At 36.9% G+C, this 27,559-nt stretch overlaps 1 protein-coding gene across 1 annotated transcript in view; it reads right to left on the bottom strand.

Annotated features, from left to right (window-relative positions):
• ERICH2 (glutamate rich 2) overlaps positions 1–27,353 on the bottom strand; it is a 38,571-nt gene extending 11,218 nt beyond the window's left edge. Inside the window, exons 1-7 of the mRNA XM_044244366.1 lie at positions 26,776–27,353; positions 26,606–26,651; positions 18,504–18,552; positions 18,241–18,277; positions 16,100–16,195; positions 13,928–14,076; positions 10,178–10,365 (exon numbers count right to left, since the gene is read on the bottom strand). Of these exons, the coding sequence (XP_044100301.1) occupies positions 10,178–10,365; positions 13,928–14,076; positions 16,100–16,195; positions 18,241–18,277; positions 18,504–18,552; positions 26,606–26,651; positions 26,776–27,353 (1,143 nt within the window). The remainder of the gene's footprint in view (positions 1–10,177; positions 10,366–13,927; positions 14,077–16,099; positions 16,196–18,240; positions 18,278–18,503; positions 18,553–26,605; positions 26,652–26,775) is intronic.
• Positions 27,354–27,559: the final 206 nt, after the last annotated feature.

The raw sequence follows: 27,559 nt of genomic DNA, 5'->3' as shown, positions 1-27,559 counted from the left end.
ATAGCATGCTGGACTCAGCAGAGGAATGAATTAATGAACCAGAAGACAGAGTAATGGAGCTGAACAAATGAGAATAATTAAGAGTAATTAAGCTGAACAAATGAGAAAAAAAATGAGAAAAAAAAGGACCATGTAAAATGAAAATAGACTTAGAGAAATCAGTCACTCAATCAAGTATAATGACATTCACATTACAGGGATCCCAGAAGAAGAAAAAGAAAAGGGGAAGAAATTTTACTTGAAGAAATAATCGCTAAAAAATTTCCCTAATCTAGAGAAGAAAACAGATACCTAGATCCAGGAGGCACAGAGACCTCCCCTATTAAAATCAACCAAAGGAGAGCCACACCAAGACACACAGTAGTCAACATGGCAAAAAGTAGTGATAAAAAGGTTTTTTTTGAAGCAGCAAGAGAAAAGAAGGCAGTTACATAGGGAAACCCCGTAAGGCTATCCATAGATTTTTCAGCAGAAATTTATGTAGGCCAGAAGAAAGTGGCACGATATACTCAAAGTGCCGAATGGGGAAAACTCACTGCAAAGAATACTTTATCCAGAGCAAGGCTATCATGAAGAATAGAATGAGAGAAGAGTTTCTAAGACAAACAAAAACGGAAGGAGTTCAAGACCACTAAATCAGCCCTATAAGAAATATTAAGGGGAACTCTTTAAGTGGAAAGACCATAAGTGAGAGTATGAAAGTAGGAAACACAGAAGCAGTAAAATTAAATATTTCTATAAAAAATCAGTCAAGGGATTCACAAAATGGAAGTATGTAAAATATGACACCATATACCTAAAACATGGTGAGGAGAGGAGTAAATAATGGATTCAAACTTAAGTGACCATCAACTTAATATAGACTGCTATATTCAGAAGATGTTATAAATAAATCTAATAGTTACCATAAATCAAAAATCACTAATAGATAGATAGGCAAAGAATAAAGAAAAAGAAGTGCAAGTATATCATTAAAGAAAGTCAATAAACAATTAGAGAGAGCAAGAGGATCAGCAAAAACTATAAAAACAACCATAAAACAAGTAACAAAATGGCAATAAATACATATCAATAATTACTTTGAGTGGAAATGGACTTAGCACTCCAATCAAAAGACACAGGGTGACAGAGTGGATTAAGAAACAAACCCATCTATATGCTACCTACAAGAGACTCATTTCAGACCTAAAGACACCCTCAAATTGAAAGTGAAGGGACGGAGAAACATTCATCATATAAATGGATGTCAACAACAATAACAACAAAAGGCCAGGGTAGCAATACTTATATTGGACAACTAGACCTTATCAGACAAACAACAGACAAAGAAAGACCCTTTTTAATAAAAAGGGGACAATCCAACAAGAGGATATAACAATTGTAAATGTTTAAGTACCCAACGTGGAGTACCCTAATACATAAAACAGTTAATAACAAATATAAAGAAACTAATCAACAGTAATACAATTATAGTAGGGGACGTAGGGGACTTTAACACCCCACTTACATCAATGTACAGATCATCCAAACAGAAAATCAACAAGGAAACAGTGGCTCTGTTTTTTTTGTTTTTTTGGTAGTTGTTACTCTTTCTTTTTAAATTTATTTTTTTCAGCGTAACAGTATTCATTGTTTTTGCACCACACCCAGTATTCCATGCAATCCGTGCTCTCTCTAATACCCACCACCTGGTTTCCCCAACCTCCCACCCCCACCCCTTCAAAACCCTCAGATTGTTTTTCAGAGTCCATAGTCTCTCATGGTTCACCTGGAAACAGTGGCTTTGAAAGACACACTGGGCCAGATGGATTTAATGGATATATTCATAACATTCCATCCTAAACAACAGACTATACATTCTTTTCAAGTATACATGGAACATTCTCCAGAATAGATCACGTATTATGCCAAAACAAGCTTTAACAAATCCAAAAAGATCAAAATCATACCATGAATCTTTTCTGACCACAACACTATGTCTAGAAATCAACCATAAGATAAAATCTGGAAAATCCACAGATGCATGAAAGTCAGACAACATGCTGCTAAATAATGAACAGGTCAAACAAGAAATCAAAGAAATCAAAAAGTACATAGAAACAAACAAGAATGAAAACACAACAATCCAAAACTTTTGGGATGCAGCAGAAGCAGTTCTAAGAGGCAAGTTTATAGCAATAGAGGTCTACCTCAAGAAGCGAGAAAAATCTCAAATACACAACCTAAACTTACATGTAAAGGAGCTAGAAAAAGAACGACAAACAAAACCCAAAAGTAGCAGGATGAAGGAAATGATAAAGATTGAGCACAAATGATATAGAAACTAAAACAAAACAAAGCAAAAAAAAACAATAGAACAGAGATCAATGAAACCAGGAGCTGGTTCTTTGAAAAGAGTAACAAAATTAATAAACCTCTAGCCAGAGTCATAAAAAGAGAAAGAGGGAGAGAGAAAGAGAGAGGACTCAAATAAACAAATCAGAAATGAAAGAAGAGAAATAACAACCAATACCACAGAAATACAAAGTATTATAATGAATGTTATAAAACATTTTATGTCAACAAATCAGACAACCAAGAAGAAATGAATAAATTTCTGGAAACATATAACCTACCAAAACTGAAGCAGGAAGAAATAGAAAATCTGAACAGACTGAGTACCAGCAATGAAATTGAATCAGTAATCAAAAAACTCCAAACAAACAAAAATCCAAGATGAGAGGCTTTGCTGGCTAATTCTACCAAACATTTAGACTTAACACCTGTTCTTCTCAAACTATTCTAAAAAGTACAAGAAGAAGGAAAACTTTCAAATTCACTCTAGGAAGCCAGCATTACTCTGATATCCAAACCAGAAAAAGACACCACAAAAAAAGAGAGAGAGAGAGAGTACATGCGTGAGCACGCACCAATACCTCTGATGAACATAGATGCAAAAATCCTTAATAAAATACTAGCAAACCAAATCCAACAAGGCATTAACAAAGCTATCACCACTATCAAGTGGGATTTATTCCCAGGATGCACGAGTGGTTTAATATTTGTAAATCAATGTGATACATCAAAAAGAGAAAGGATAAAAACTATATGACCATTTCAATAGATGCAGAAAAAGCATTTGATAAAGTATAACATCCATTCATGATAAAAGCCCCCAAAACAAAGTAGGTTTAGAGAGATCATACCTCAACATAATAAAGGCTATATATGAAAATCCACAGCTAACATCATCCTCAATGGGGGAAAATTGAAAGCTTTTCCCTTAAGGACAAGAACAAGACAAAAATGTCAGCTCTTTCCACTTTTATTCAACATAGTACTGGAAGTCCTAGCCACAGCAATCAGACAACAAAAAGAAATAAAAGGCATCCAAATCAGTTAAGGAAAAAGTAAAACTTTACTCGCAGATGACATTTCTAGATGTAGAAAACCCAAAAGGCTCCACAAAAAAAAAAAACTGCTAGGACTGATAAATGAATTTAGTAAAGTCACAGGATACAAAACCAATGTGCAGAAATCTGTTGCCCTTCTATGCACTAACAATGAGGCAATAGAAAGAGAAATTAAGAAAACAATCCCTTTTATAATTGCACCCCAAATAATAAGATAATAGCAATAAACCTAACCCAAGAGGTGAAAGACATATACTCTGAAAACTACAAAACACTGATGAAAGAAATTGAAGACAATGCAAAGAAGTGGAAAGACATTTCATGGTCATGGATTGGAAGAATAAATACTATTAAACTGTCCATACTACCCAAAGCAATCTACACATTTAATGCAATCTGTATCAACATATCAAAAACACTTTTCACAGAACTAGAACAAACAATCCTAAAAGTTGTATGAGGGCGCCTGGGTGGCTCAGTGGGTTAAGCCACTGCCTTCGGCTCAGGTCATGATCTCGGGATCCTGGGATCGAGTCCCGCATCGGGCTCTCTGCTCAGCAGGGAGCCTGCTTCCTCCTCTCTCTCTCTCTGCCTGCCTCTCTGCCTACTTGTGATCTCTCTCAGTCAAAAAAATAAATAAAATCTTTAAAAAAAAAAAAAAAGTTGTATGAACCACAAAATATCCCAAATAGCCAAAGCAATCTTGAAAAAGAAAAACAGAGCTGGAGGTATCACAATTCCAGACTTCAAATTATATTACAAAGCTATAGAAATCAAAACAGTATGAAACTGGCACAAAAATAGACAAATAGATTAACAGAATAGAATACAAAGCCAGGCGCTAAATCCACAATTATATGGTCAATTAATATTCAACAAAGCGGGAAAGAATAGCCAACGGGAAAAAGACAGTCTTCAACAAATGGCACTGGGAAAACTGGTCAGAAACATGCAAAAGAATGAAACTGGACCACTTTCTTACACCATACACAAAAATAAACTCAAAATAGATTAAAGACCTAAATATGAGGCCTGAAACCATAAAAATCCTAGAACAGAACACAAGCAATAATGTCTCTAACATCAGCCATAGCAACATTTTTCTAGATATGTCTCGTGAGGAAAGGTAAACAAAAGCAAAAATAAACTACTGGGACTACATCCAAATAAAAAGCTTCTGTGCAGAAAAGGAAGCAATCAACAAAATTAAAAGGTAATCTGCTGATTGGAAGAAGATATATGCAAATGACAAATCTGATAAAGGGTTAGTATCCAAAATCTATAAAGAACTTGCACAACTCAACACCCCAAAAACAAATAATCCAATTAAAAATGAGCAGGACATGAACAAACATTTCTCCCAAGGAGACCTTTAGATGACCAAGAGATACATGAAAAGATGCTCAATATCACTCATCATCCCCTGATGATACAAACTGCAAATCAAAACTATAATAAGATATCACCTCACACCTGTTGGAATGATAAAATAAAAACACAAGAAACAGCAAGTATATGTAGAGAAAGGAACCCTCCTGCACTGTTGGTGGGAATGCAAACTGGTGCTGCCACTGGAAAACAGTACAGAGGTTCCTCAAAAAGTTAAAAAAAGAACTACCCTATGATCCAGTAATTGCACTACTGGGTATTTGCCCGCAAAGCACAAAAACACTAATTCAAAGGGATGCATGCACCCCTATGTTTATTGCAGCATTATTTACAATAGCCAAATTACAGATGCAGCCCCAAGTGTTCATTGATAGAAAAATGGCTAAAGAATGGAATATATATATAATAATATATTATATTATAATGTAATAATAAAATATAATATATCATATAATACTATATGATATCATATATAATAATATATAACATATTATATATATATGATGGAATATTATGGATTAAAGAATACACTTACCATCACAAAAAAAAATTGAAAGATTGTAACAATGAATATATGTACACATCTTACCTAGATTCAGTGCTGCTTAACATTGTGCTGCATTTGCTTTCTCTCTCTCTTTTGATAGATAAGGTATAGATATAGCCTACATATATATATATTTTTCAAAGAAACATTAGAAAGTAAGTTGCAAACACCATAAAACTTCACCCTGAAATATTCCAGCATGGGTCTCCTAAGTTTATGCTTCACTGTAACATCATATCCTTACCACATCTAAGAAACTTAACCATAATTCTGTAATAAAATATTACATTTAAATTGAGAATTCCCAGTTTGTCTTTAAAATGCTTCTATAGCTAGATTTTTTTTCAATCAGGATTCTACGAAAATTCATGTTTTTAGTTGTTAACCACTTTTTTTAAAAAAAATTCTGGTATAGATAATATACAGTGTTATATTAGTTTCAGGTATATAACATAGTGATTCACCAATTTCATACATCACCTACTGCTCATCACAAGTGCACTCCTTAATCCCCATCATCTCTTTCACCCACACCCCTCCACCCGCCTCTCTGTAATCTTCAGTTTATTCTCTATAGTTAACAGTTTGTTTCTTGATTTGTGTCTAATCTTTCAAGTTTTCTATAGGCTTGAAATTTTTCAAAATAAAAAACTGAGGGGTGCTTGGGTGGCTCAGTCTGTTATGGGTCCATCTCTTGATTTCAGCTCAGGTCAAGATTTCATGGGTCATTAAACTGAGTCCTGTGTCAGGCTCCACGGTCAGCAGAGTCTGCATGAGATTCTGTCTGTCTCCCCCTCTGCACCTCCCCCAACTCTCTCACTCTCAAATAAATAAATCTTTATAAAAAAATAAAAAATTATTAAGTTGAGAAAATTAAAAAGGGATGCATTCTGAAAACAGAAGAGCTTAAGCACAGGTATAGCCCAAGATATGACAATAAGCAATCTCATATTGTCTGGATATTTATCTGAAATGAAGTCATGGATTACTTTTATAATTAAATGTCAAAAAGAAAATAGAAATAAAATGAACAACTCCAAAGAGTTGTTTGGTGATGGCAAATAGAATTTGAATGCTCTATGATTCATGAATGATTTAGATGTTCATTCAAAGGAAATGTGCTTAAGTAAAATCTTTCCAATACCTGGCATCAACTTTTTTCTCCCTCGTTAAAAGCAACTTATAATATTAAGGAAGTTTCAAAACTCTCTCTATATGCTTTATTCTTTATGCCTTATTCTTTATTCTCTCTATATGCTTTATTCTAGGAGGAAAATATAACAAATGTATCTGATTTCTTTATATGATTCCATGGCTAGCATTTGGGTTAAATTATATAAAAAGGGAAGCACAGGGGCACCTGGGAGGCCCAGTTGGTTAATCAACTGCCTTGGGCTCCGGTCATGATCCCAGAGTCCTGAGATAGAGCCCCACATCAGGCTCCCTACTCAGCAGGGAGGCTGCTTCTCCCTCTCCCTCTGCTGTTCCCCCTTTATGTGTTCCTGCTCCCCTTCTGTCAAATAAATACAAAATCTTTAAAAAAAAAAAAAAAGCAAGCAAGCACATCAGTATTTTTCTTTATGCTAAAACTCTAATTGATGCACCTAGCCATGATGAAGTTAACAGAGACCAGATTTACTCTCCTTCCTAAAACAACCAGAAAATTGTACAAAATATATGAAACAAGAGTTTTCAGTAATTGCAGCAGCTGTCACAGGAGAGTGATCTGCGAGAAGGGAAACAGATGGGTCCTATTCTTGCCTCAGTTTACAGCTGTGGGCTGTCTTCAGGTAACAGCACAGGCAGGCAGCATTCCAGAGACCAGTGATCTGAGTTGAAATAAGACAGTCTGAAGTTCAGAAAGGCCAATATTATATTTTTAAGCAGCTCCAACAATCTGCAGAGGTATCTTTTTGAGGCTTTGGCTGGAATTCATCTGCATATGAGTATGCAGAAACGATCTGAGGCTAGAAAAAGAACTGTTGGATGAGCAGGTAGAACCACCAATGGATCTCACACAGGGCTGAACAGAGGTCATGATTTCTCCAGCCAGAATGGAAGGTCATTTTAATACACAGATCAATGGGCAGAGTCCTCATTAGGGCATTGCCTTAGTAGTCTCCCTATAATGTAAAGGCTGCTCTGAACCCTCCCAACAAAGCATAAAAAGCAAGATTCTAAAAGAAACCTGATTCCAAGAAACTCAACTATGTCCCAGTTCAAAAATCCAAAACTATTTGAAGGAAAACAACAAAACTTATATCAAAGAGCATAAAATTTATAATGTCTAGGGTTCAGTAAAAAATTACCAGGCATGCAAAGATGCAGAAAAATATGACCCATATACTGGAGAAAACTTAATTGATAGAAACTCACCCAGGATTAAAAATTACAAAAATGATATATGTAATGATATATGTCATTACAAATATGTCATATACTCAAAAGTAAATATGAACATGATGAAAATAGATATAAAATATTTAAATAAAACTTGTAGAGATGATAAAATATGTGCATTTTATATACACACACGGAGAGAGAAAAAGAGAGGGAGAGAGAAAGGGTGGGAGGTTGGGATTAAATGGCAGATTATAACTACAAAGAAAAGATTGGAACTTTCTAAAGAAATTTAGAGAAATTTCTAAAATGAAATATATAGAGAAAACAAACAAAAAAGTGACATCAGTGACCTTTGGGGCAACACTGGGTGATCTAACATACATGTAACTTGTAGCTCAGAAGAAGAAAGGGAGAGAAGAGTTCAAAAAAATTATCTGAAGACTTAATAACTGAACATTTTCCAAATCTGTTGTAAACTATAAACTCATTGATACAAGGATCTCAATGAACAGAAACAACATGAAGAATACCACATCAAGGTACATCATAAATTGCCAAAAATAACAATACAAAAGAAAAAAAATTTATTAAAGTCTGAGAAAAAGACATATACAGTTGGACAAAAGTAGTAACAGCAGACATCTTGTCTGAAATGACACAAACTGTTTGACAATGAAGCAGTCTTTCAAAGTACAGATCTTCCTCAATTTACAATGGGGTTATAGCCCAATAAACGCTCATAAATTGAAATAAGTTGAAAATGCATTTAAGGTGCACCTGGGTGGCTCAGTCATTAAGTGTCTGCCTTTAGCTCAGATCATGATCCCAGGGTCCTGGGATCGAGCCCCGCATCGGGGGGAGAGGGGGGTCCCTGTGGGGGGCCTGTGTCTCGCTCTCCCACTTCCCCTGCTGTGTTCCTTCTCTTGCTGTGTCTCACTGTCAAATGAGTAAATGAAATCTTTAAAAAAAAATGCATTTAATACACTTTGTCCACAAAACATTATAGCTTAGCTTAGCCTACCTTAAACATGCTCAGACCACTTATATTAGCCTACAGTAGGGCAAAATCATCTATCAAAACCTATTTTATACTAAAGTATTGAGTATTTCATGTAACTTACTGAATACTGTACTAAAAGTGAAAAACATAATGATTGTAGTGTATCAGGATGTAAACATATCCTCATGATGGCTTGGCTGGCAGGGAGTTGCAGCTGCCCAGCATCATGAGAGAGTAATCACACCACACATCACTAGCTGAGAAAGAAATGAAAATTCAAATTTAAAACTTTTAATACGTATCATCATTTTCACATAATTGTAAAGTGAAAAAATTCTAAGTTGAACCATTGTAAGTCAGGGACCATCTGTACTGAAAACTACCTGGTAACTTATAAATCTCTAGCTCATGCATGCTTTAAAAATGAAGATAAAATTAAGACTTTTTTAGACAAACAAAAGCTAACAGTATTCACTGCTGGAAGAACTGCATTATAAAAAAATACTATAGCAAGTTTTTCAGGTAAAAGGAAAATAATATCAGGTGAAAATTCAGATCAACAGAAAGCTATGGAGAACACCAGAAATGTGTTCCAAAAAAGATATTTTCCAATTAAAAAAACTTTAAAATATTGACAACTAAAACTAGAAATATTGACAACTAAAACTAAAAATAATAACAATGTATTATAGGGCTTATAATATACATGGAAGTAAAATGTATGACAATAATATAAAGGATAAGAAGGGGGTGTTATAAAGTTATAAAGTTCTTACAATATACGTGAAGTTGTATAATGTTAATTAGACTGTGATACAAGTGGGGTAAAACTGTTTTGTTCTCCATAGAATTATCAGGAAATGTTTATGTACACCTTTTGCACATGATATTTCAGGCTTCAGTGTCTTTGTACATATTGCTTCCTATGCCAGGAATGCCTTCTCCATTCTACCAGATGAATTCCTAAGCCTCCCTCTTCCTTCAGGAGGAGGAGACTCCAAGTCTCTTCTAAAAATCCTTCCTTTATTCTGTTTCTCCTACTTCTATTCCCAATTAGTCATTTAACCCTCCCCATCCCCAGGGAACCTCATAAATACTTATGCTAGCACACATTTCATTGTTTATAAAATTGTACTATATACATAATATATATTTGTTAGTTCTCAATGGTAAAGACTTATCTTTCTGATTTATCTCTTAAATATCCCTCCAAACTAGCATGGTTCCTAGTTAGTGTAGAAAGCATTCCTTAAAGCAGTCCTTGCAGAGTTTTATGCCAAAACTACTTTTATTCCTGTTTCTGCCTTTACCAGAATACTGTAAGCCACTTCCAGAATATTCTCTCACCTCTAACTTCATGAAGGTAGTAAGAGAGACGAGAAGCTAGGTAAGCATCTGTATATGGGCAAGGATCTCTATTATTTTTTAAATCTTCAAGGCTATACATTATTTAGTAATTTTAATATTTTTAAGTTTCTTAAATTACAATGCACAAGTTAAACTTACTTCTGCCATTAATTCTAATGGGGCATGAGTATCCTTACTAGGGTTACCGTCTTCATCATTATCTTCATCATTGGTATCATCTTCACCATCACCATCCGTTGATTCAGACAACTTATCATCAATATCCTGAAGGCAATGTTCATTATTTTTCTCCCGCTCTGCAAGGACTATATCTTTAACCACTTGACCTAAGATAGAATATACATAATTTAATCAATAAATATTGAAAAGTTCAAAAATTTAAAATGGTTACTCCTAAATTAAAATGTAACAAATGTACATGTTTACTATATGGTCTCCTGTAGTTTATTTTTTTCATGACTAAATGGCACCACAATGATCTTATGTGATTTCCATCTCCAAAAAAGGCAGTAAAACTGCCATGAGGAAAAAACCCAAACCAATAATGCTGAATTAATCTTAGTGTTTTTTGGTGCTTAAAATTTTAATATACAGAAAACAATTTCTTTATAAAAAATGATTTCAAAGAAAAAGAAATTAATGCTATTCTATCTCCAGAAATACATTTGTATTATATATTATATATATTATGTAATATAATTTACTTTATAAATTATTATATATTATAATGGGCATATAATACAATGCCCATTATATATTATATAATATATAGTATAATGTACATTATAATATATATAATATATAATGTTATAACATGTTTCCAGAAATATATTACCTTCACATAGGAAGGTAAATATGAAATAAAGCCTTGGAGAGTAAAATAAGACTGGAGACACTGAAGAGTAAATAATTCTTAGGCAGGTCAGGTCACTGCTCAGATACCTGGATACCGAAAAATAAAAATAAGCACCAATGACTACCCATCCAGTGCTCAACACTAGGCAGAGTCGCAAGAACTCAAAAATGAACAGTTCTTGACCTCAGGTACTCATTCACACTCTTAACTGGGGAGTCAGAAACATAAAGGATAACTATAAAACAGTATAGAAGTACGGTGACAGACATGTACTAGGTAAATGATAGCAGAAAGGAGGACCCCATGCCACTCTGGAGAGTGGTCAGGAATCGTCCAGTCTGAGCAGATCAGTTTTTCCGAGGGGAGAGGACAACACGAGGCAACACAGAAACAAGAATGTGTGTGGCATTGACAAAGCACTTTGACGCTGCTTAGGGGTCAAGGTTGAAACTGCAATGGTGACAGATGTGTCTGGAAAGGTAGGTAGATCATGGGGTTTTGTGGACCAGGAGCCTTGGAGTTAGGACCATATTCTAAGAATAAAGGGGTTACTAATAAAGGATTTTGAGTAGGAAAACAAGTATGATCAATTCCACATTTCTTCTTTTTATTAAAGTATTTTTTTCTATTTTTAAATAGGTTTTATTTACTTATTTGACAGAGAGATACAGCGAGAGAGAGAGAGGGAACAACAGGCAGGAGGAGTGGAAGAGGAAGAAGCAGGCTTCCTGCCGAGCAAGGAGCCCGATGTGGGGCTTGATCCCAGGATCTCCGGATCATGACCTGAGGTGAAGGCAGATGCTTAACAATGAGCCACCCAGGTGCCCCCAATTCTGCAATTTTTTTTTAAGATTTTATTTATTTATTTGACGGAAAGAGACCACAAGTAGGCAGAGAGGCAGAGAGAGGGGGGGAAGCAGGCTCCCTGCCAAGCAGGGAGCCTGATGCGGGGCTCGATCCCAGGACCCTGAGATCATGACCTGAGCGAAAGACAGAGGCTTAACCCACTGAGCCACCAAGGCGCCCCTAATTCTGCATTTCTGAAGGAACACTTGGCTAGCAGGGTGGAAAGTATAGTTGAGGGGAGACCAAAAAAAAAGCAAGAAGTCAGAGGTCAGAGAAGTCAGAAGTCAGAGGTCCAGAGGTCTGGACTTTTAAAAAAGTCCAGGTGAGAGAGATGATTAATGATAGGGCAGTGGTAAAATAGGGATGGAGAGGAGGGGGAACTTAGAGAAATATTTAAGAAGTAGAATCTCAGGGCGCCTGGGTGGCTCAGTGGGTTTAAGTCTCTGCCTTCGGCTCTGGTCATGATCTCAGGGTCCTGGGATCGAGCCCGCATCGGGCTCTCTGCTCAGCAGGGAGCCTGCTTCCCCCCCCCAACCCCGCCTGTCTTTCTGCCTACTTGTGATCTCTGTCAAATAAATAAATAAAATCCTTAAAAAAAAAAAAGTAAAATCTCCATGATACCATCTATTAGAACATTTTCCAATAGTATAATTCTTACACTATCTTCATTCACTTTGCCATATGAGTATCACCTAAACTATTTACTCAATATTTTTCCTTGAATCTACTTTAACATACAGATTTTATCAGGTCATAATATTACCATCCATGAAACTGATACATGTATGAATAAAAATAACATACAATAATCCTAACAAACATTATATACCATTACTCTTCTGAACATTACATAAATCAACTCATTTAATTCTCTCAGCATCTCAATGAGGAATATACTATTGTCACTCTGTTCACAGATGAAACTGAGGGACAGAGCGGTTAAATAACGTACCTGATTTCACATACTAATTAAGTGGCAGATCTGGGAGTCGGTTTGGCTAGAGTTCATATTCCTAACCGTGTCTTACCTTTTCCTGACACATATGGATATATAGTTCCATTAAACGAATCAATAGGAAAAAAATGTGCATGTGTTTCCTAAAGTTCTCTCTTTGGGAAAGACTACTCAGTGAGCTTGTCAATTCCTCTGGCTCTCCCGATGTCTTTCAGTTTCAAACAGAACTTGCATGATACCTTGCTTTCATGTAAGATTTTGAGTGTACGCAAGTCTTGTGACATGGGAGTTTGGCCATTGGCTACTCCAAATCATGTAGAGACACTTGTTAGAAAGAAAATGAAGAAATCTAGGAGAGCTTGAGAGAGGACAATGTTAAGAAAGTGCAGGCCAAAAAAAAAAAAAAAAAAAAAAAAGGAAAAGAAAAGAAAGAAAAAGAAAAAGAAAGGAGGAAAGAAAAAACTGATAAAAATTCCCCACTCTAAAGCAAACTCCTGACTAAACCAAAAAATGCTACCCTGGAAAGGGTCACCGGTCCTTCCTAGAATGGCTAGGCTCTTCAGGACATCTACCTGCTTCTGTTTCATTTACAGTCTCCATTCAGCTCACAGCCTCCCTGATCTTCTGGTGGGTACCGAGCCTGCTCACAGACTCATCAAACTGATGTCATCAGGGGAAGGTCTTAATAAGGAATTAAGGACTTTATGTGACATAACAGGGTCTCCTTCAGTTCACAAATGCTGAGCATCAAGGGAAATTTCCGGATCCCTAGAGTTAAGATAGTCCTCCCCCAGGTGCCATTTATTTATATTATAGCACCTACCACAATGTGTCATTGTCTTATTTTTTATTATTATTTATTTTTAATCGTTGACTACCTCCCACTAGAATGTGAACTTCATAAAGGCAAGGACCTTGCCTATTGTGAACTATTGTATCCACAGCTTCTAAAACAGTCCTGGGACTCAATAAACCATGTTGGATGAATGGAACTTAATGCTTTCACAAGTGTTTTAGTTCATTTGAAAATTTAATACCTCATTATCATTTTTTATAATGTATACCATGGATTCCACACCCAACTGCATATCAGAATCATGTGGTACATGAATTCCAAAAATTACTGGTTCCTATGACCTGCTCCAGACCTATAGAATATCAATATCCCAAAGGTCATGGAGGAGGCCTCAATAAAAAGCTACATTTACTCACACAAAACAAATGTTATCACCTGTGCTTTCCTTTAAACAGGAAGATGACCATAGCTTAGACTGTAGGTTCATTTCTGTGTCTTTATTTTCAATACTCTTTGAAGATGCTCTATTTTCAGTGTTCTTTAAAGGAGCTGTATTTTCAATATTTTTTGAAGAGACTTCCTTCCTAAATGTTAACGTAAATAGTGAAAAAATACTTTCCTAGATCACAGTTCTATTTAAACCTTCACACGCATTCATACATACACACTTAATATAAACACAAAATATATCAACAATAAACTGGATAGCTAAAATGTAATATCTTTTTTGTGGAAAAGTATTAAAAATAATTTTTACTGATGATTAAAATTCCATTTCTACTTAGCATTTGTCGTTATTATGTAATGATCCTTAAAATCTTCTCAGGGTTCTTTAACATAGAGCATACAAACAATCAATTACATGAATGTCTTTGGCACATCATTATAATATGTTGGAATAAAACTAGGAATACTAGTCTTGAGGTTTTTATAGATTTATAAACCAGTTCTCACCATTGCTAAATGCTACACTTATTGAGAGTCCAACACTAATATCAAACCTTGGTCATGACATAAAGTAGCCTGCTTTTTCATTAAGCAGCCAAAATAAAGGTGAGTTAATTTTCTCTTTTAGCCTTTAAGCCTGAAACTTTATGTCACTAATAATGCATTAAGACAGAGGATTTTTGTGTGGCACACTCTGTTTACAGAGAAAGATACTCCTGCCCCTGGAAAAATAATCCCAAGTCTCTTTTCTGTTTTTAAGATTCTTTTAATATGTCTCCTTCACCAAATTAAAAAAAAAAAATTCAACTTCTACTTTGCATGTCAAGACATAAAAAGATGTGAAGCATTTTTCTTGCCCCAGTTATGGTGGCTCTTCTTCTGACTGACATATGAATCCAGAACATGAGTACAGTTAAGTCAGTGATCTTGTACAGTGACTTAGCCAACAGGCTGAACAGCCTATCACGGGAGGGAACGGAATCTCATTTCCTCACTATATACACCTAAAGCAAAACCCCTCTCTAGTATGAAAAATGCAAAGTTGATTTACATTTGTTCGGCCTCTGCCCTCCTCGATTTTCTAATTGTGGAGGGAAAAAAAAAAAAAAGCATCCAAGATGAAACTCTACATCTAAAAAGTTGAGAAATCAGTTAAGTATTTAATTTCTAGTGAGATTCCTGTTATGTTACAGTTTGCCACAAGTGATTACTAGAATTTATATGCTCTAACATCTAATCTAAATAAAATAACTTTGCTGTCTCCCCCCAACAAATTAATGTTTAGTTGAATCCAAGATACCATGTATTTATTTTAAGATATACTGTTATTTAAGAAAGAAGTTTAAGTGTAAGATGCCATCAATTGTAAGAGATGTTAAAATATGAAGAAAATATGTGTGCTTAGAGTCTATGAGATATGGTACTTAGATATTCACTAATTATATCCCTAAAAGGGAATTTATCTGCTCTAGTTTTGAGTATTTAAATAATTAGAAATGCCTCTCATAAACCTTAATGATACAACATGGAGGAAACCAATGCCCAATATTAAATGGGATATTACTATTTGGAAGTAGTGAACATGTCATAAAAATACATATGAGAATCAACAAAATCATTTTAACACTAAAATACGAATTCCTTTTCTGCTCACTTTCTGTAGTCTTTCTCATATCTAGTTTTAAAGAATCAAAGGCCCGAGGTCCAACCTCCTCTTCAACTACAATCTTTTGACTTCCATTTGAGAAAGTGACATTATTTATGGTAATGCTTCTAGCTTTTAAGAAAAATAGATACCTGAACTGGTATACTCTAAAAGATTTGTTTTCTTTAATTCAAATAGTTACAGTTAAGGAAAGATTCAAATTTTTACTTTATATAATATCCTTTGGAAATGGAAGATGTTTATTTTAGTTTCTACTTAGGTTAAAGAGTCAGTCAAGTTAAATATCCTACTGAAACATATTTATGTTAGAACATAGATGACCTAGATTTTGGACTCTTCCTAAAAATCTGTTAAGAGTTTTAGGCATATTTATGAAATGGCCCCAAATTTCTATTGGGATGATTTTTTCAGTAAGTTTAGATTTCAAACTTTGTCTTAAAAATCATTTAAACTTGTCAAACATAGGCTTAAAACTGAAATTGATTAAAACTTACTTTTCTGAGAATATCCTAGCTACATTTAGAGAGACTTGTGTTGGTAAGGTACAAAGTTTGCTTGCCAATCCTGGTCTACGTCCAAAGAGGCATTTACTTAAAGTATAAAAATAGAAATAAAAAAACAGACTTGTCATTCATCTTAGAAGAGATAAAACATACGATTATGGAAAACCTATAGATACATTTTTTCAATTGAATGCTGTGGATTTACTTCAGGCATTCCCCACCCCTACATCTTTAAGTATGCTTGAAAGCTTGACCCCAAACCCAACAGATCAAGGGTCCAAGATCTATAAAACTTCATCTAAGCATTAAAGATATATTTTACTTTTATTGCTGAAAATTGTTAATTACATGCAATTTGTTGGGTAGACAAACTCTTTCACACATGGGATCCATGGGAAAAGAGGAAATAATAAATGTGGGCTTTGCAGCACAAAAATTTGAAACCCTTTGTTTATAAGTCCATACACTCCTTATGCCTCAGAGTAGAATAAAGTAGTTGTCAGAAGATTAAGGCAAATCTGCCGCCACTGCTTCACTTGACAAAGAAGGTGGGGGGGTTGGGGAGGACATAGGAGGAGGTGCCGCCAGAGGAGGTGGAGAGTGGAATGAAAGCTATACTGAGAAAATGCATCAACTTTCCAGGTCACACTGCTCTTCAAGCAAAGATCCTCCCTGATTTTCTATTTTCCTACTTGATCATTTTTTTCCCAGGCCTGGCCCTGTTTACTTTGAACTCTGGCTAAGTACCCAGGTGACAAAGTCACACACCTGTGAAACTTACTGGCTACACTAACCATTCCTCCTCCTCCCTCCAAACAACAATCAAACCAAACCCAAAATATTCTCTGCAAGTGAACTGAAGGGAAGATGATTTTTGTCCTTGTACAAATTAATTTGATAAGCAGATGCAATTATTAATGAGATCAAGAGAACAAGTAATCACTCTGCTTTTCTATTTTGGCCCAGGCTACATTTGATTTATCCCTGGGGTTTAACTCAGGATGTGGATTTCCCCTTGCTTTAGTTCCAGCACTGCTTATCACCGTCTATGAACATCAGTATTCACAGACACAAGAGTAATATATTTTCATTAATGACCTATTATTATTGAAAATTATATCATACTTCCTTCAAAGACTACTAAAATTTTCTTACATTTTTAAAATTTAAATATTTTTCAACCATGTAATTGGATATACATATTCACATATAGATTAATATACTTAATGGGGCATTTATTTTTTCTGGTTATCTATAATAATCTGTAATAAACATAGGTTCTCTGTCTTTGATCTGTTATACATTCTCTTTAATACAAAAATATGTAATTAAATATAATTTACAACAAAGGCCAAGGTGACTCTAATTTTAATTTTTAGCTTTGACAGCATGAAAATTAAAATGTATATTGCATAATGTGAAAAGTTTCCCAGTCAATTTTATTCAGAATAAACCAAAATAGTATCAGTTTGGCACCATTCTACCAATCTGTCAATAATTGATCTCTATGAATGTGTTTTATGATCAACTTTCAAAGTATAATTTTTCATGGAATTAATAGAATTTTTTCCTCAGGAGGTAGGAGATGATCATATCAGGAAGGGTTTTGATGAATTATCAGAATTAGTGCCTTGAACAAAGCAGGTACTTAATATTTAGCTACTATACTGAAACTTGACTATGATTCTTTTTAACACTAGCCCCTTCAACTAATTGGGGTGATCAGTTTCCCTTATTTAGTAGTAACGATTCATCTCATAGTAAATAAAGAATCTTTAATTTTAAAGTAAATATTCATTTAAAGGGAAATTCTGAAAGAAATGAGCAAGTATCAAAAGAAAATAGGAATGAACAATGAAAGTAATATAAGTAAAATACAGACTACTTGGTATTTCAGCATTTAAAAAGTAGAAATTATCTATACCTCTAAATTTTTATCAAAATTCATTTTTCATTTTAAATGTTCTTTTATCTAAGTAACAATTGCTTTCACTGAAGCAAAAGCTAAAGTGTTAATCCATGCATTTCTGGCCTTTCAAATTTAATTGGATGACAAATGATTGCATTATCTAGTTCTAATTGCTTAAAAGACATGTGATAGATCAGCTGCACAACCAGAGACATCTTCTTACTCTGACATTGCTTCATTTGGTTCAATCATCACTTTTCCTGAAAGAGAAGAAAACCAACTCAGTATTTCATCTGTCATGATGTTCCTAACAGAAATTCCTGATCCGCAAATTCATTTCAGTGTTTTTTAAAATGACAAGCAACATAATAAAGGATTTAACTACTAAGACTTCAACTACATTCAGTCACTCCAGCAGACTATCTTCTTAATATTTAGGACCAAATGGTGATGAAACATGCTCTTTTTAAGTAATGAATCATTTACCCGTTGAGTCAAACACTAGCAATCTGCCGTTCTGTTTATATTTTTGTACCTAAAATAGAAGCAAAAATAAAAACTAGCATTATTATTTTAGTTTGAGGTATTTGAAATAATTTATGCATAGCCTTTAAATAAACATTTCTTTATCTAGGCTAAAATATAATTTTATACTAAAGCCAATTTTTTAGAAACTATGTAAATTGGTAGTAAAAGAGATTTAAAACATCCTAAAAATAATTTATATAGTCTTAACTTACAGCATCTGTCTTGTCTAGATAATTCTAGCAAAAAAAACCCCAACTTCCTAAGTCTTTAAATACTATATAAATTTAGACTGTAAATAAAACAATGCAGTAGTCTGTCGGAAGGATATTAAATATTTTGATTTTTTATATAGTAGTATCACTTCCATCCTAACTCTAAAACCTCATTCTTTTGGATTATGAAATTGGTTTGGAAAAAAAAAAACAAGTCTAGAGAAAGTAGCCCTTCCCCTTCTCCCCATTTCATATCAGAGCTTATGTAAAAAGAGCTATAGGAATGATTTTGCATGTTAGAAAAGTGATGTATTAAATAAGCCTCTAATTCTCCGCTTCTGTTTTGGTTTTACATAATTTGGACTCTAGATCCAGATCCAAATACAATCAACAGCAGGTTAAGGATTCCCCTCCCTTTCCTATTGAGCTGACCCCAGAAATCATAAACTCATTTTGGCTCATCCTTCTAACACCACTTTTCTCCCCCACTTCAACAAAATAAAACAACATAAATCAAACTGCCACATTCCAGTTCATCTGTGTTATGAAAAACAGTGTATTTAAGCCAGAACAAGAAATTTTTTCATGGTATTTCAAGATGAGATATTTTAAATAAAATATTTTTATTTCAATAAATACAGTTAGAAATGTTTTTTATTTTATCCAAAGATACATTTTATTTTATTTTAAGATTTTACTTATTTGACAGAGAGAAACACAGCGAGAGCTGAAACATAAGCAGGGGGAGTAGGAGAGGGAAGCTGGCTTCCTGCTGGGCAGGGAGTCCTATGTGGGGCTCAATCCCAGGACTCTGGGATCAAGACCTGAGCGGAAGGCAGATGCTTAATGACTGAACCACCCAGGCACCCCCCAAAGACACATTTTAAAATGCAATTCTTAAAAAAAAAAAAAGCAATTCTTACCTTATAAGTTCCCCTATGTATTTATTAATACTTATAAATTACAATATTTTCTTTATGAATGTTTGCCTTTCTTAGGTTACCCTAAATAGATTTTCCTATAATTAGCCCTTTACATATTTGGGTAAATTTAATTTTAATTGTAAAGACAAAAATCAACTTTTAGTGGTTTTTGTTTTAAGTATGAGAGAGACCACACTTAAATTTTTCATAAATAACAATTTACTTGCCCTCTCCTTCACCAACACTTGCTGTCCCCACATCCCAAGCAAGACTTAAAAAATTGGTGATAATAGTACATACTAGGGATTTCTGGAATACAAAATTCAGGGCCAAAACTGTGGACAATAAAAGAGAAGCTCCTATTTTGTATTAAGTTTTTCTCTTTTTAAATCTGTCTCCCTTGTACAGATTTGCACTCTGGAATAAAGCATGGGTACATGAATTTTTGCCCCAGGCTTTGTTTTCTGGGAAATTCTGATCAAGCCAGACATTATATATGTTATTAATCTGATTATCCCTCTGAGAAATACAGAGAGAGCTAAAGTCCATCATAAAAGTAAGGTATCTTTTTAGAAAAAAGTTGCAGAAGACCAGGGGTGCCTGGGTGGCTCAGGCACTCTTGATTTTGGCTCAGGTCATGATCTCAGGGTTGCCTGATGTGGAGCCCAGTGGTGGCCAGCTCAGCATTCAGCAGGGAATCTGCTTTGATATTTTCCCTCTCCTCCTGCTCTGCTCCCCAACCTCCACTGCAGCCCCACCCCAGGGACTCAAAGGAGCCCACTTTCCCTCTAAATAAATACAAAAAATCTTAAAAAAAAAAAAAAAGTTGCAGAAGACCATACTCCAGGATAAATGCTTCTCTAGGGCAGTAGAGCTCAAAGGCTGAAACAATCAAGGCCCTAACAAAAGAAATCCAAGATGACCTGTCGTGAGAGGTGCTTCCTAGATTTCCACAATCCTATGGTAACCCATATGTCTGAGTGGACATCCTCTTTATATTTATATTCTCTCCTTTCTAGCTCTAGGATCTTTATGAATTGCTACATTCTACCTTTTACCTGGATGAAACGTCAGTGCATATAATTCTCTCATTTTCACCGGGTAAAAGAAAAACCTAGGATGGGCAGATCCCAGCCCTTATTGGAAACTCAAGCTCTGCTAGGTCTGGATGTATCATTACCTAGGAAATGTCCATTTAATCTCCTTCCATAAAACTGAATTCTATGGGGGGGGGGCAGTACAGAGTGACACTTGAGAGTTGGGGCTCTTTAGTGAAAGAGACTAGATTCATGGCCCAGTTCTACCACTTCCCATGTTAATTTCAGTAGGTTACTTAACTTCTTCAGGCTTAAGTTCCTCCATCTGTAAAAAGGAATCACAATAGTGCCATCTTCACTGGATCATTGTAAGAATTAAATAGGATGATCTGGTAAAGTGTTTAGCATAGCACCTGGCATATAGGAGGGATGCTGTAGAAACAACGTATGTTTTATCTAAAGGAAAAGCTAGCAAGATGTCCTAGGGGGCTGGTTAAGACTGCTTAGGGAACCAAAAAGAAGGTTTTACTGTGATTGAGACAAGCAGACTACCTCTGAAGACTTTTAATTAATTAATTAAAAAACCACATCAGCTCCAAAGTAATGATACTTGCTTAAAAAGATCATTGGCTGCAGGGAAAAAACAGAGTAATTGAGAACAAAGGCAGAGTTAAAGCAGTGACTGATAAGCTGAGCAGAATGAGGTCTAACCGTTGTATAAGTAATATGTATTTTTCAAATAACTATCAGTATGCAAAAACTATCTCAGAAAGGAAATGCTTTCAGGAAAGAAACATAATAGTTGACTCTGAGTAGGAAAAAGGGATGGCTGCAGGACTGGGGCAGGCGGGAGTTTTTTTACTTTATGTCCATTTGTATCTCTTGATATTTGAACAAAATACATTTATTATCTATTAAAAAAAATACCATTTAAAATTTGCAACACTGTTTTTATCTCTGTTTATCCATCTCTTACAGGCTTGCAAGCTGTATGTTGGTCTTGTGCTACTTTAATTCTTTACTCCACCCAGTGGTCCCTATTCAAACTGGGGTCATGGTATCCAGAAAGAATGGGATAGAGATGCACACCTTGTATATTCATTATTATTGTATATGGTTAATGTTAACATCACAATATCCATTTAATCAGCCTTTGGAGTCTCTACCAAGTATACCTGCTGGTTTTTGGACATGACAGACTCTTCTGATGGATTTCAACAGTCCCAGTGGTAATAGGAACAACACAATTATGACAGTTCCTGATTTCCATGTCTATTTCATGTCCCGAAATTTAATATCTACTTACAACAAATATTTGATGAGCACCTACCATGTACCTCAGCACAGATAATGTCTTTGATAATCTCTGGGGATACAAAAGAAACTCAGAATTTTATAGGGGAAACAAGTATTAACTTTCCATATAGAGGATAGACCAAGCTCCAAAGTACTGTACTAAATGCTTCCCTCTAATATAATTTTCCATACTGCCCAAACAGGATCCGTCAAATCCTTTCTTTTGAGCTCATGAACTGGGGATGCCCAAGGAAACAGAACTGGAAAGACAAAGGAAGAGAGAGTCTAGTTAATAGAGCTGTCCCTGAACAACTCTGCAGTACTAGAATACAGTTCTGAGGACTATCCTCCAGGTTTGCTGTATTCCCACAGGTATGATTTCTACAAGTATCCCTAGAATATGATATTATTCTACCTGCTATGGGAAGCAAGAGTCAGGCTTCATAATGGAGGTATTATTTATTTAGCCAAGTAGGCAGTCAACAGGAGGAGAAGAACAGCAGTGTCTTAGAAAATAGATGGAGTCAGATATATATGTGGGAGCAAACCTGGAAAGTCATTAATTATCATGTGTAAGGGATGTGGGGTTTTAGCCAGTAGTCAATGGAAAGCAAACCAAGGCTCTGAAGAAGCCAATCATATGATTACATCTATCTTAGAAAAGAAAGTCTGTGGAGGGTAAACCTGAGAGAGAATGGGAGGTGGGGAAACCAGTTACAAGGCCAATGAAATAGTCCAGAGCAGGGACTGGAAAATTAAAGCTCATAAGCCAAATATGACTCATTGCCTACATTTTTAAAAAAAGATTTTATTTGTTTATTTGACAGAGAGAGAGTACAAGCAGGCAGAACCACAGGCAGAGAGAGAGAGGGGAAGCAGCCCCCACCCCCACCACCACAGCTGAGCAGGGTAGCTTGCAAACATAGCCTCTGTGGGGCTCAGTCCCAAGGACTCTGAGATCATGCCCTGAGGCCAAAGGCAGACATTTAACCAACTGAGCTAACCAGGAGCCCTCATTGCCTACTTTTATAAATGAAATTTTGTTGGAATACAGACAATGTTTGTACATTGTCAAGGGCAGCTTTCAGGCTACAGTGGCAGAGTCGAATGGTTAGTTACAAAAGACTGTATGACCTACAAAGCCTAAAATACATGTTATCTGGCCTTTATGGAAAAAATTTGCCAAACCCTAGTCCGGGAAAAAGTGGTGTACAAAGCCAGGAAGGTACTTTTGGAACCAAAAGAGAGGTAAAACTGAGGATCACTGGACATAGAAGTCGGGGAGAAGAAAAGAAGTTGATGGTTCTCATGTGGATGACTAGGATGAGGGCACCAGGGGAGGAACATTCTTGAGGGGGTGGATAATGAGTATGTTTTGGGGAAATTCTGGATGGGAGATGTCTGTAAGTCATCTGAAATCAAATGTTGTCCAGTTCTATTACAGAGAGTTAGAACTCAAGAGAAAAGATGATGTGTGGGATAGCTGTGAAAAAAATGTGAATGGATGGCATGGCCCATGTAGAATAAGACAAGGCCCAGGAGAGAATCCTGGGAAACACCAACATTTAAGAAGCAAGTGGAGTAAAAGAATCAGTCAAGGACATGCCCATAAGCAATATGTAGACAGATAACTACAGAGTGGTGGAATGATTATATCACCAGGATAGAAGTTTCTGGAGAGCACAGACTGGTTCTTATTCATGAGTATGGGTCTCATATCATTTCAAAGGCACTCAGATATTGACTAAATGAATAAAACCACTGGAATGATATAAGTAATTTAATTGGCTGAGAATACTCTTATAATCAAAAAGAAAGCCCCACAGAATTGGGAGGGATGATTCTGAGAAGAGAGTTGGGGAAAAGCAGGTATAGATTTATTTTTATTACGAAAAAAATTCTGAATGACTAATATAGAAAAATGGGTAGTATTCATCAGAAGATAAATGTATACCATTAAATATTAAAAATGTACATGACAAAGTGATTTATAAAGGTGTAATTATGTGATTATATGTGCTTAAAAATATTGTTTATTTTGTAAATTAAAATGTACTTTGGGGGTCGGGGTAGGGGTCATTATGGGCTCATTTTTTTGGAAGATTTTATTTGTTTATTTGAGAGAGAGCAAAAGAGAGTACAAGTGGAGGCGGGGTGCAGAAGGGCAGAAAGAGAAGGAGAAGCAGACTCTCGCCTCTGAGCAGGGATCCCAACGTGGAGTTCGATTCCAGGACCCCGGGATCATGACCTGGGTGGAAGGCAGACATTTAACCCACTTAGCCACCAGGTGCCCCAATCATGGACTCATTTCTAAAAGAAAAGGATTAGTTCTTGACTTCTTTGCTATGTTAGTCTGGACTCTTGGTTGCAAGTTACAGAAACCGTACTCAAGTTAGCTCAGGCAAAAGAAGAAAAGGGTTGGCTCACAGAATCCAAGAGTTCAATACCCAAGTTGTGCGCAAGTTAGAACAGTGAATACAGATGTGTTCAAGGAGGAGCATGGGGGTTTTCCCTGTTCATCTCAGCTTCTCCCTGCAGGTGGACCTCATGCTTCTCTCATTGCCGACAGATTTTCTACACATGGTACAAAACACGACTTTTATGTGATATAGTTGTAGCGTTTTGGAAAAATTGACTCAATAAAAACACCAGTCAAAGCCCAATTAGTTCAGCTAGGTTTTTTTGTTTTTTGTTTTTGGCCGCAAAGAACAGAAAAACCCACATACCACATAAATTGGTGCTCAAAACATATTTGTTGAATAGGAAGGAAGAAAGCAAGAAAGCAAAATAAAGTATTAAACTAGATCTTTGCTATCCAGTATGGTAGCTCCTAGACATAGATGGCTGTGATGGTTTCAATTTAAGATATACACACCAGATTATAAGGACTTAGTCCTTAAAAAAGAACAGAAAACATCTCATTCCCTTACTCCTCTAGGTAAATGTTCACTAACCAGTAGTCAATAGGCCACACAGGTTTTACTTAGATTTTCTAGGTTTCAAAAAAACCTTTCATAAAATGAATTAGAGCATTCAAAATTCAGATTTCACAAAATTTTCATTTTAGGTTTCTCTTGGAATACTGGAAGATACGTACATGTTCCTCTATCCCATTACTGCAATTATTTTATCCTTTTGGGCTATTTGTTTTTAAAAGTCACCTAGTATTCTAATAGGCAAAGAATGAATTAAGAAATAGCCACACGCTGAGGTCCTGCAACTTTGATGAGAGAGCTGATTAAGCACCGTCCTCCATCCTAGGGGAGCCAACTGTGGACACAATAGGATTCGGGGGCAATCTTCATTGCATAGTCTCAAATGTGTATAAAAATGGTTTCAATGATCCTCTACCATTTTCATTCTTATATAAAAGTGATGACATGGGGCACCTGGGTACCTCAGTCGTTAAGTATCTGCCTTAGGCTAAGAGTCCTGGGATGGAGGCCCGTATCAGGCTCTCTGCTCAGCAGGAAGCCTGCTTCTCCCTCTCCTACTCCCCTGCTTGTGTTCCCTCTCTATCAAATAATAAATAAAATCTGTAAAAATAAACAAATAAAAGTGATGACATATAAATTTTATATATTTCCTTTACAGTATAATGTAGAGCTGGAAGCCCAGACTCCAGAGCCAGACTATCTACGTCCAAATCTCAGCAAATTATTGTGAACTCGAGCCAGTTCCTTAATCTATTTTTCACTTTCCTCAACCGTAAAATGAGGACAAAATACTACCCACTTCATGGTTATTGTGAAGATTAATATAAATATCTAATAATAAATAACAGCAGCTATCTTTTACTACAATTATAATTAGAAGGAAACAATTCAAAAGACATTTTTAGTGCCTTTTTCAGGTTTATTTTTAAAAAGCCACTTCCAGGGGTCTCTTGGGGTAAATAAAAACAAACTGGCCCAATTCACCTATGCCCTCTGGGAAGGAAAATGATAAATTTATAATTTTGCCCTGTGTTAATTTAAGTGCCACAGCAGCGCAGCGCAGAGTAGTTTGAGTAATCAAAGGCCACACATCTTGATTTTGGAAATCTCAAGTCAATTTCGTCACCTCACAGAAGGCTGAAGACAGGACCTTGGAAGTGACTGATCCACTGTTAGCCCCTCATTTTACATAATATAAAAGCACGGCCCGGGGAGGTTCAATGATTTACCTAAATTCCACAAGAATTTTTTATTTATGGTCGTGCAAGTTAAGTCTAGCAAGTAATGACATCTTTACAGTCAGTGAATGCTGGCTCCTACTGGTCATTAAGCTGTTTCCCCAAAAATGTAAGAAGAAAAAAACAGATAAAAGGGGAAAAAAGTTGTTTTTTAAAAAAGGAGGTGGGGGCTTGGTGGGTAAGGATGGAGCGAAGTAGCTGGAAACTCTGAGATGCAACAAGGCTATTTTCACTGTTCGGGGGGTGGGGGCGAGCAGTTTGCGCACGCGAATTGGCTGGTCCGAGAATGGTGGTCAGAACCGCCCAGTTACCACTCACACCTATGTACACACAAAGACTACACCCCTTCCCGACTGCCTGACTACAGCCAAAGGAGGAAGCCAAGTCCCAGGTGCACCAGCAGCGGCGCCGAGCCTACCTTTTCGCGCGCCGCCTCGGCAGCCGTGGACCTCCGGAGCGCGAACCTGGAGAGGGCAGAGAAGTTTGCGCGTTCAGGCGCACGGCCTGGGGGAGTCGGAGGCCAGGGCTGTGTCTGTCCGCACGCAAACTGGGGAGAGGGCGACCCTCCGTCGCCGCAGTGCCTCTTACCCGCTCGTGGTCCTCTCACACCGCCGGTCCGCAGGGCAGACACCGAAGGCCAGCCCAGCTCGCGGGTCGCGCGAAGTTCGGTGCGGGGAGCCGGAGACACAGCGTCGCCATGGAGACGAGACAGCCGGCTGCTGGAGCCGGGGGAGCCTCGGAGCGCAGAGGCGGAAGGAGCGCTCGGGCGGGGGCGGGGCAAGCTGGGAGGGCTGCTGAGGGGCGGGGAGGAGGCGGGACGCGCCAGGGTAGCGCGGGAGGGCGCGACACCCGAGAAGCCGGGTGGGACGAGCCTCCCGCTGGCCCGCCGGGCTAGCCTGAGGAGGCGGTGCAAGCCCGGAACGGGGCAGAGGGGGTGGGCAGGGGCGAGCCTGGGGCGGGGCTGAGGGGCAGGGCGGGGGCGGGGCGGGGGCGGAGCAAGCTCGGGGAATCACGAAGGGGGCGGGGCGAGAAACCCGGGTTTGGGGGAGCCCAGCTGTTCCGCCGCGCTGTGCATCAGGTGTACAAAATCTCGGACACACGTCCGCACTTGCACACGTTACTTTGAGAAATGAAGAAAGGAGAGGGATTGGAATGTCGTTGTCCATACCTGAGCCTTTTCTTGTCAGGGAGAGGGAAAAAGGGGGTGTGTGTGGCCTCGTTCCTGTTTTAAACTTGTGAAGTAAAAGAAGTCTTGAGTTGGGAGAGAGGTTTATCCCTAGATGTGGATGAACAAATGTTGCCTGCAGGACTTGGTCCCCAACTTGAGGTCGCCCCAAGAAAATTAAGAATTTCCTGGGGGTCTTGGACCCTC

Source organism: Neovison vison, chromosome 3 (genome assembly GCF_020171115.1).
Source record: "Neovison vison isolate M4711 chromosome 3, ASM_NN_V1, whole genome shotgun sequence".
NCBI classification, from domain to species: Eukaryota; Metazoa; Chordata; class Mammalia; order Carnivora; family Mustelidae; genus Neogale; species Neogale vison.
The sequence above is the reverse complement of the archived record's forward strand: the minus strand, read 5'-3'. Positions and strand labels throughout refer to the sequence as shown.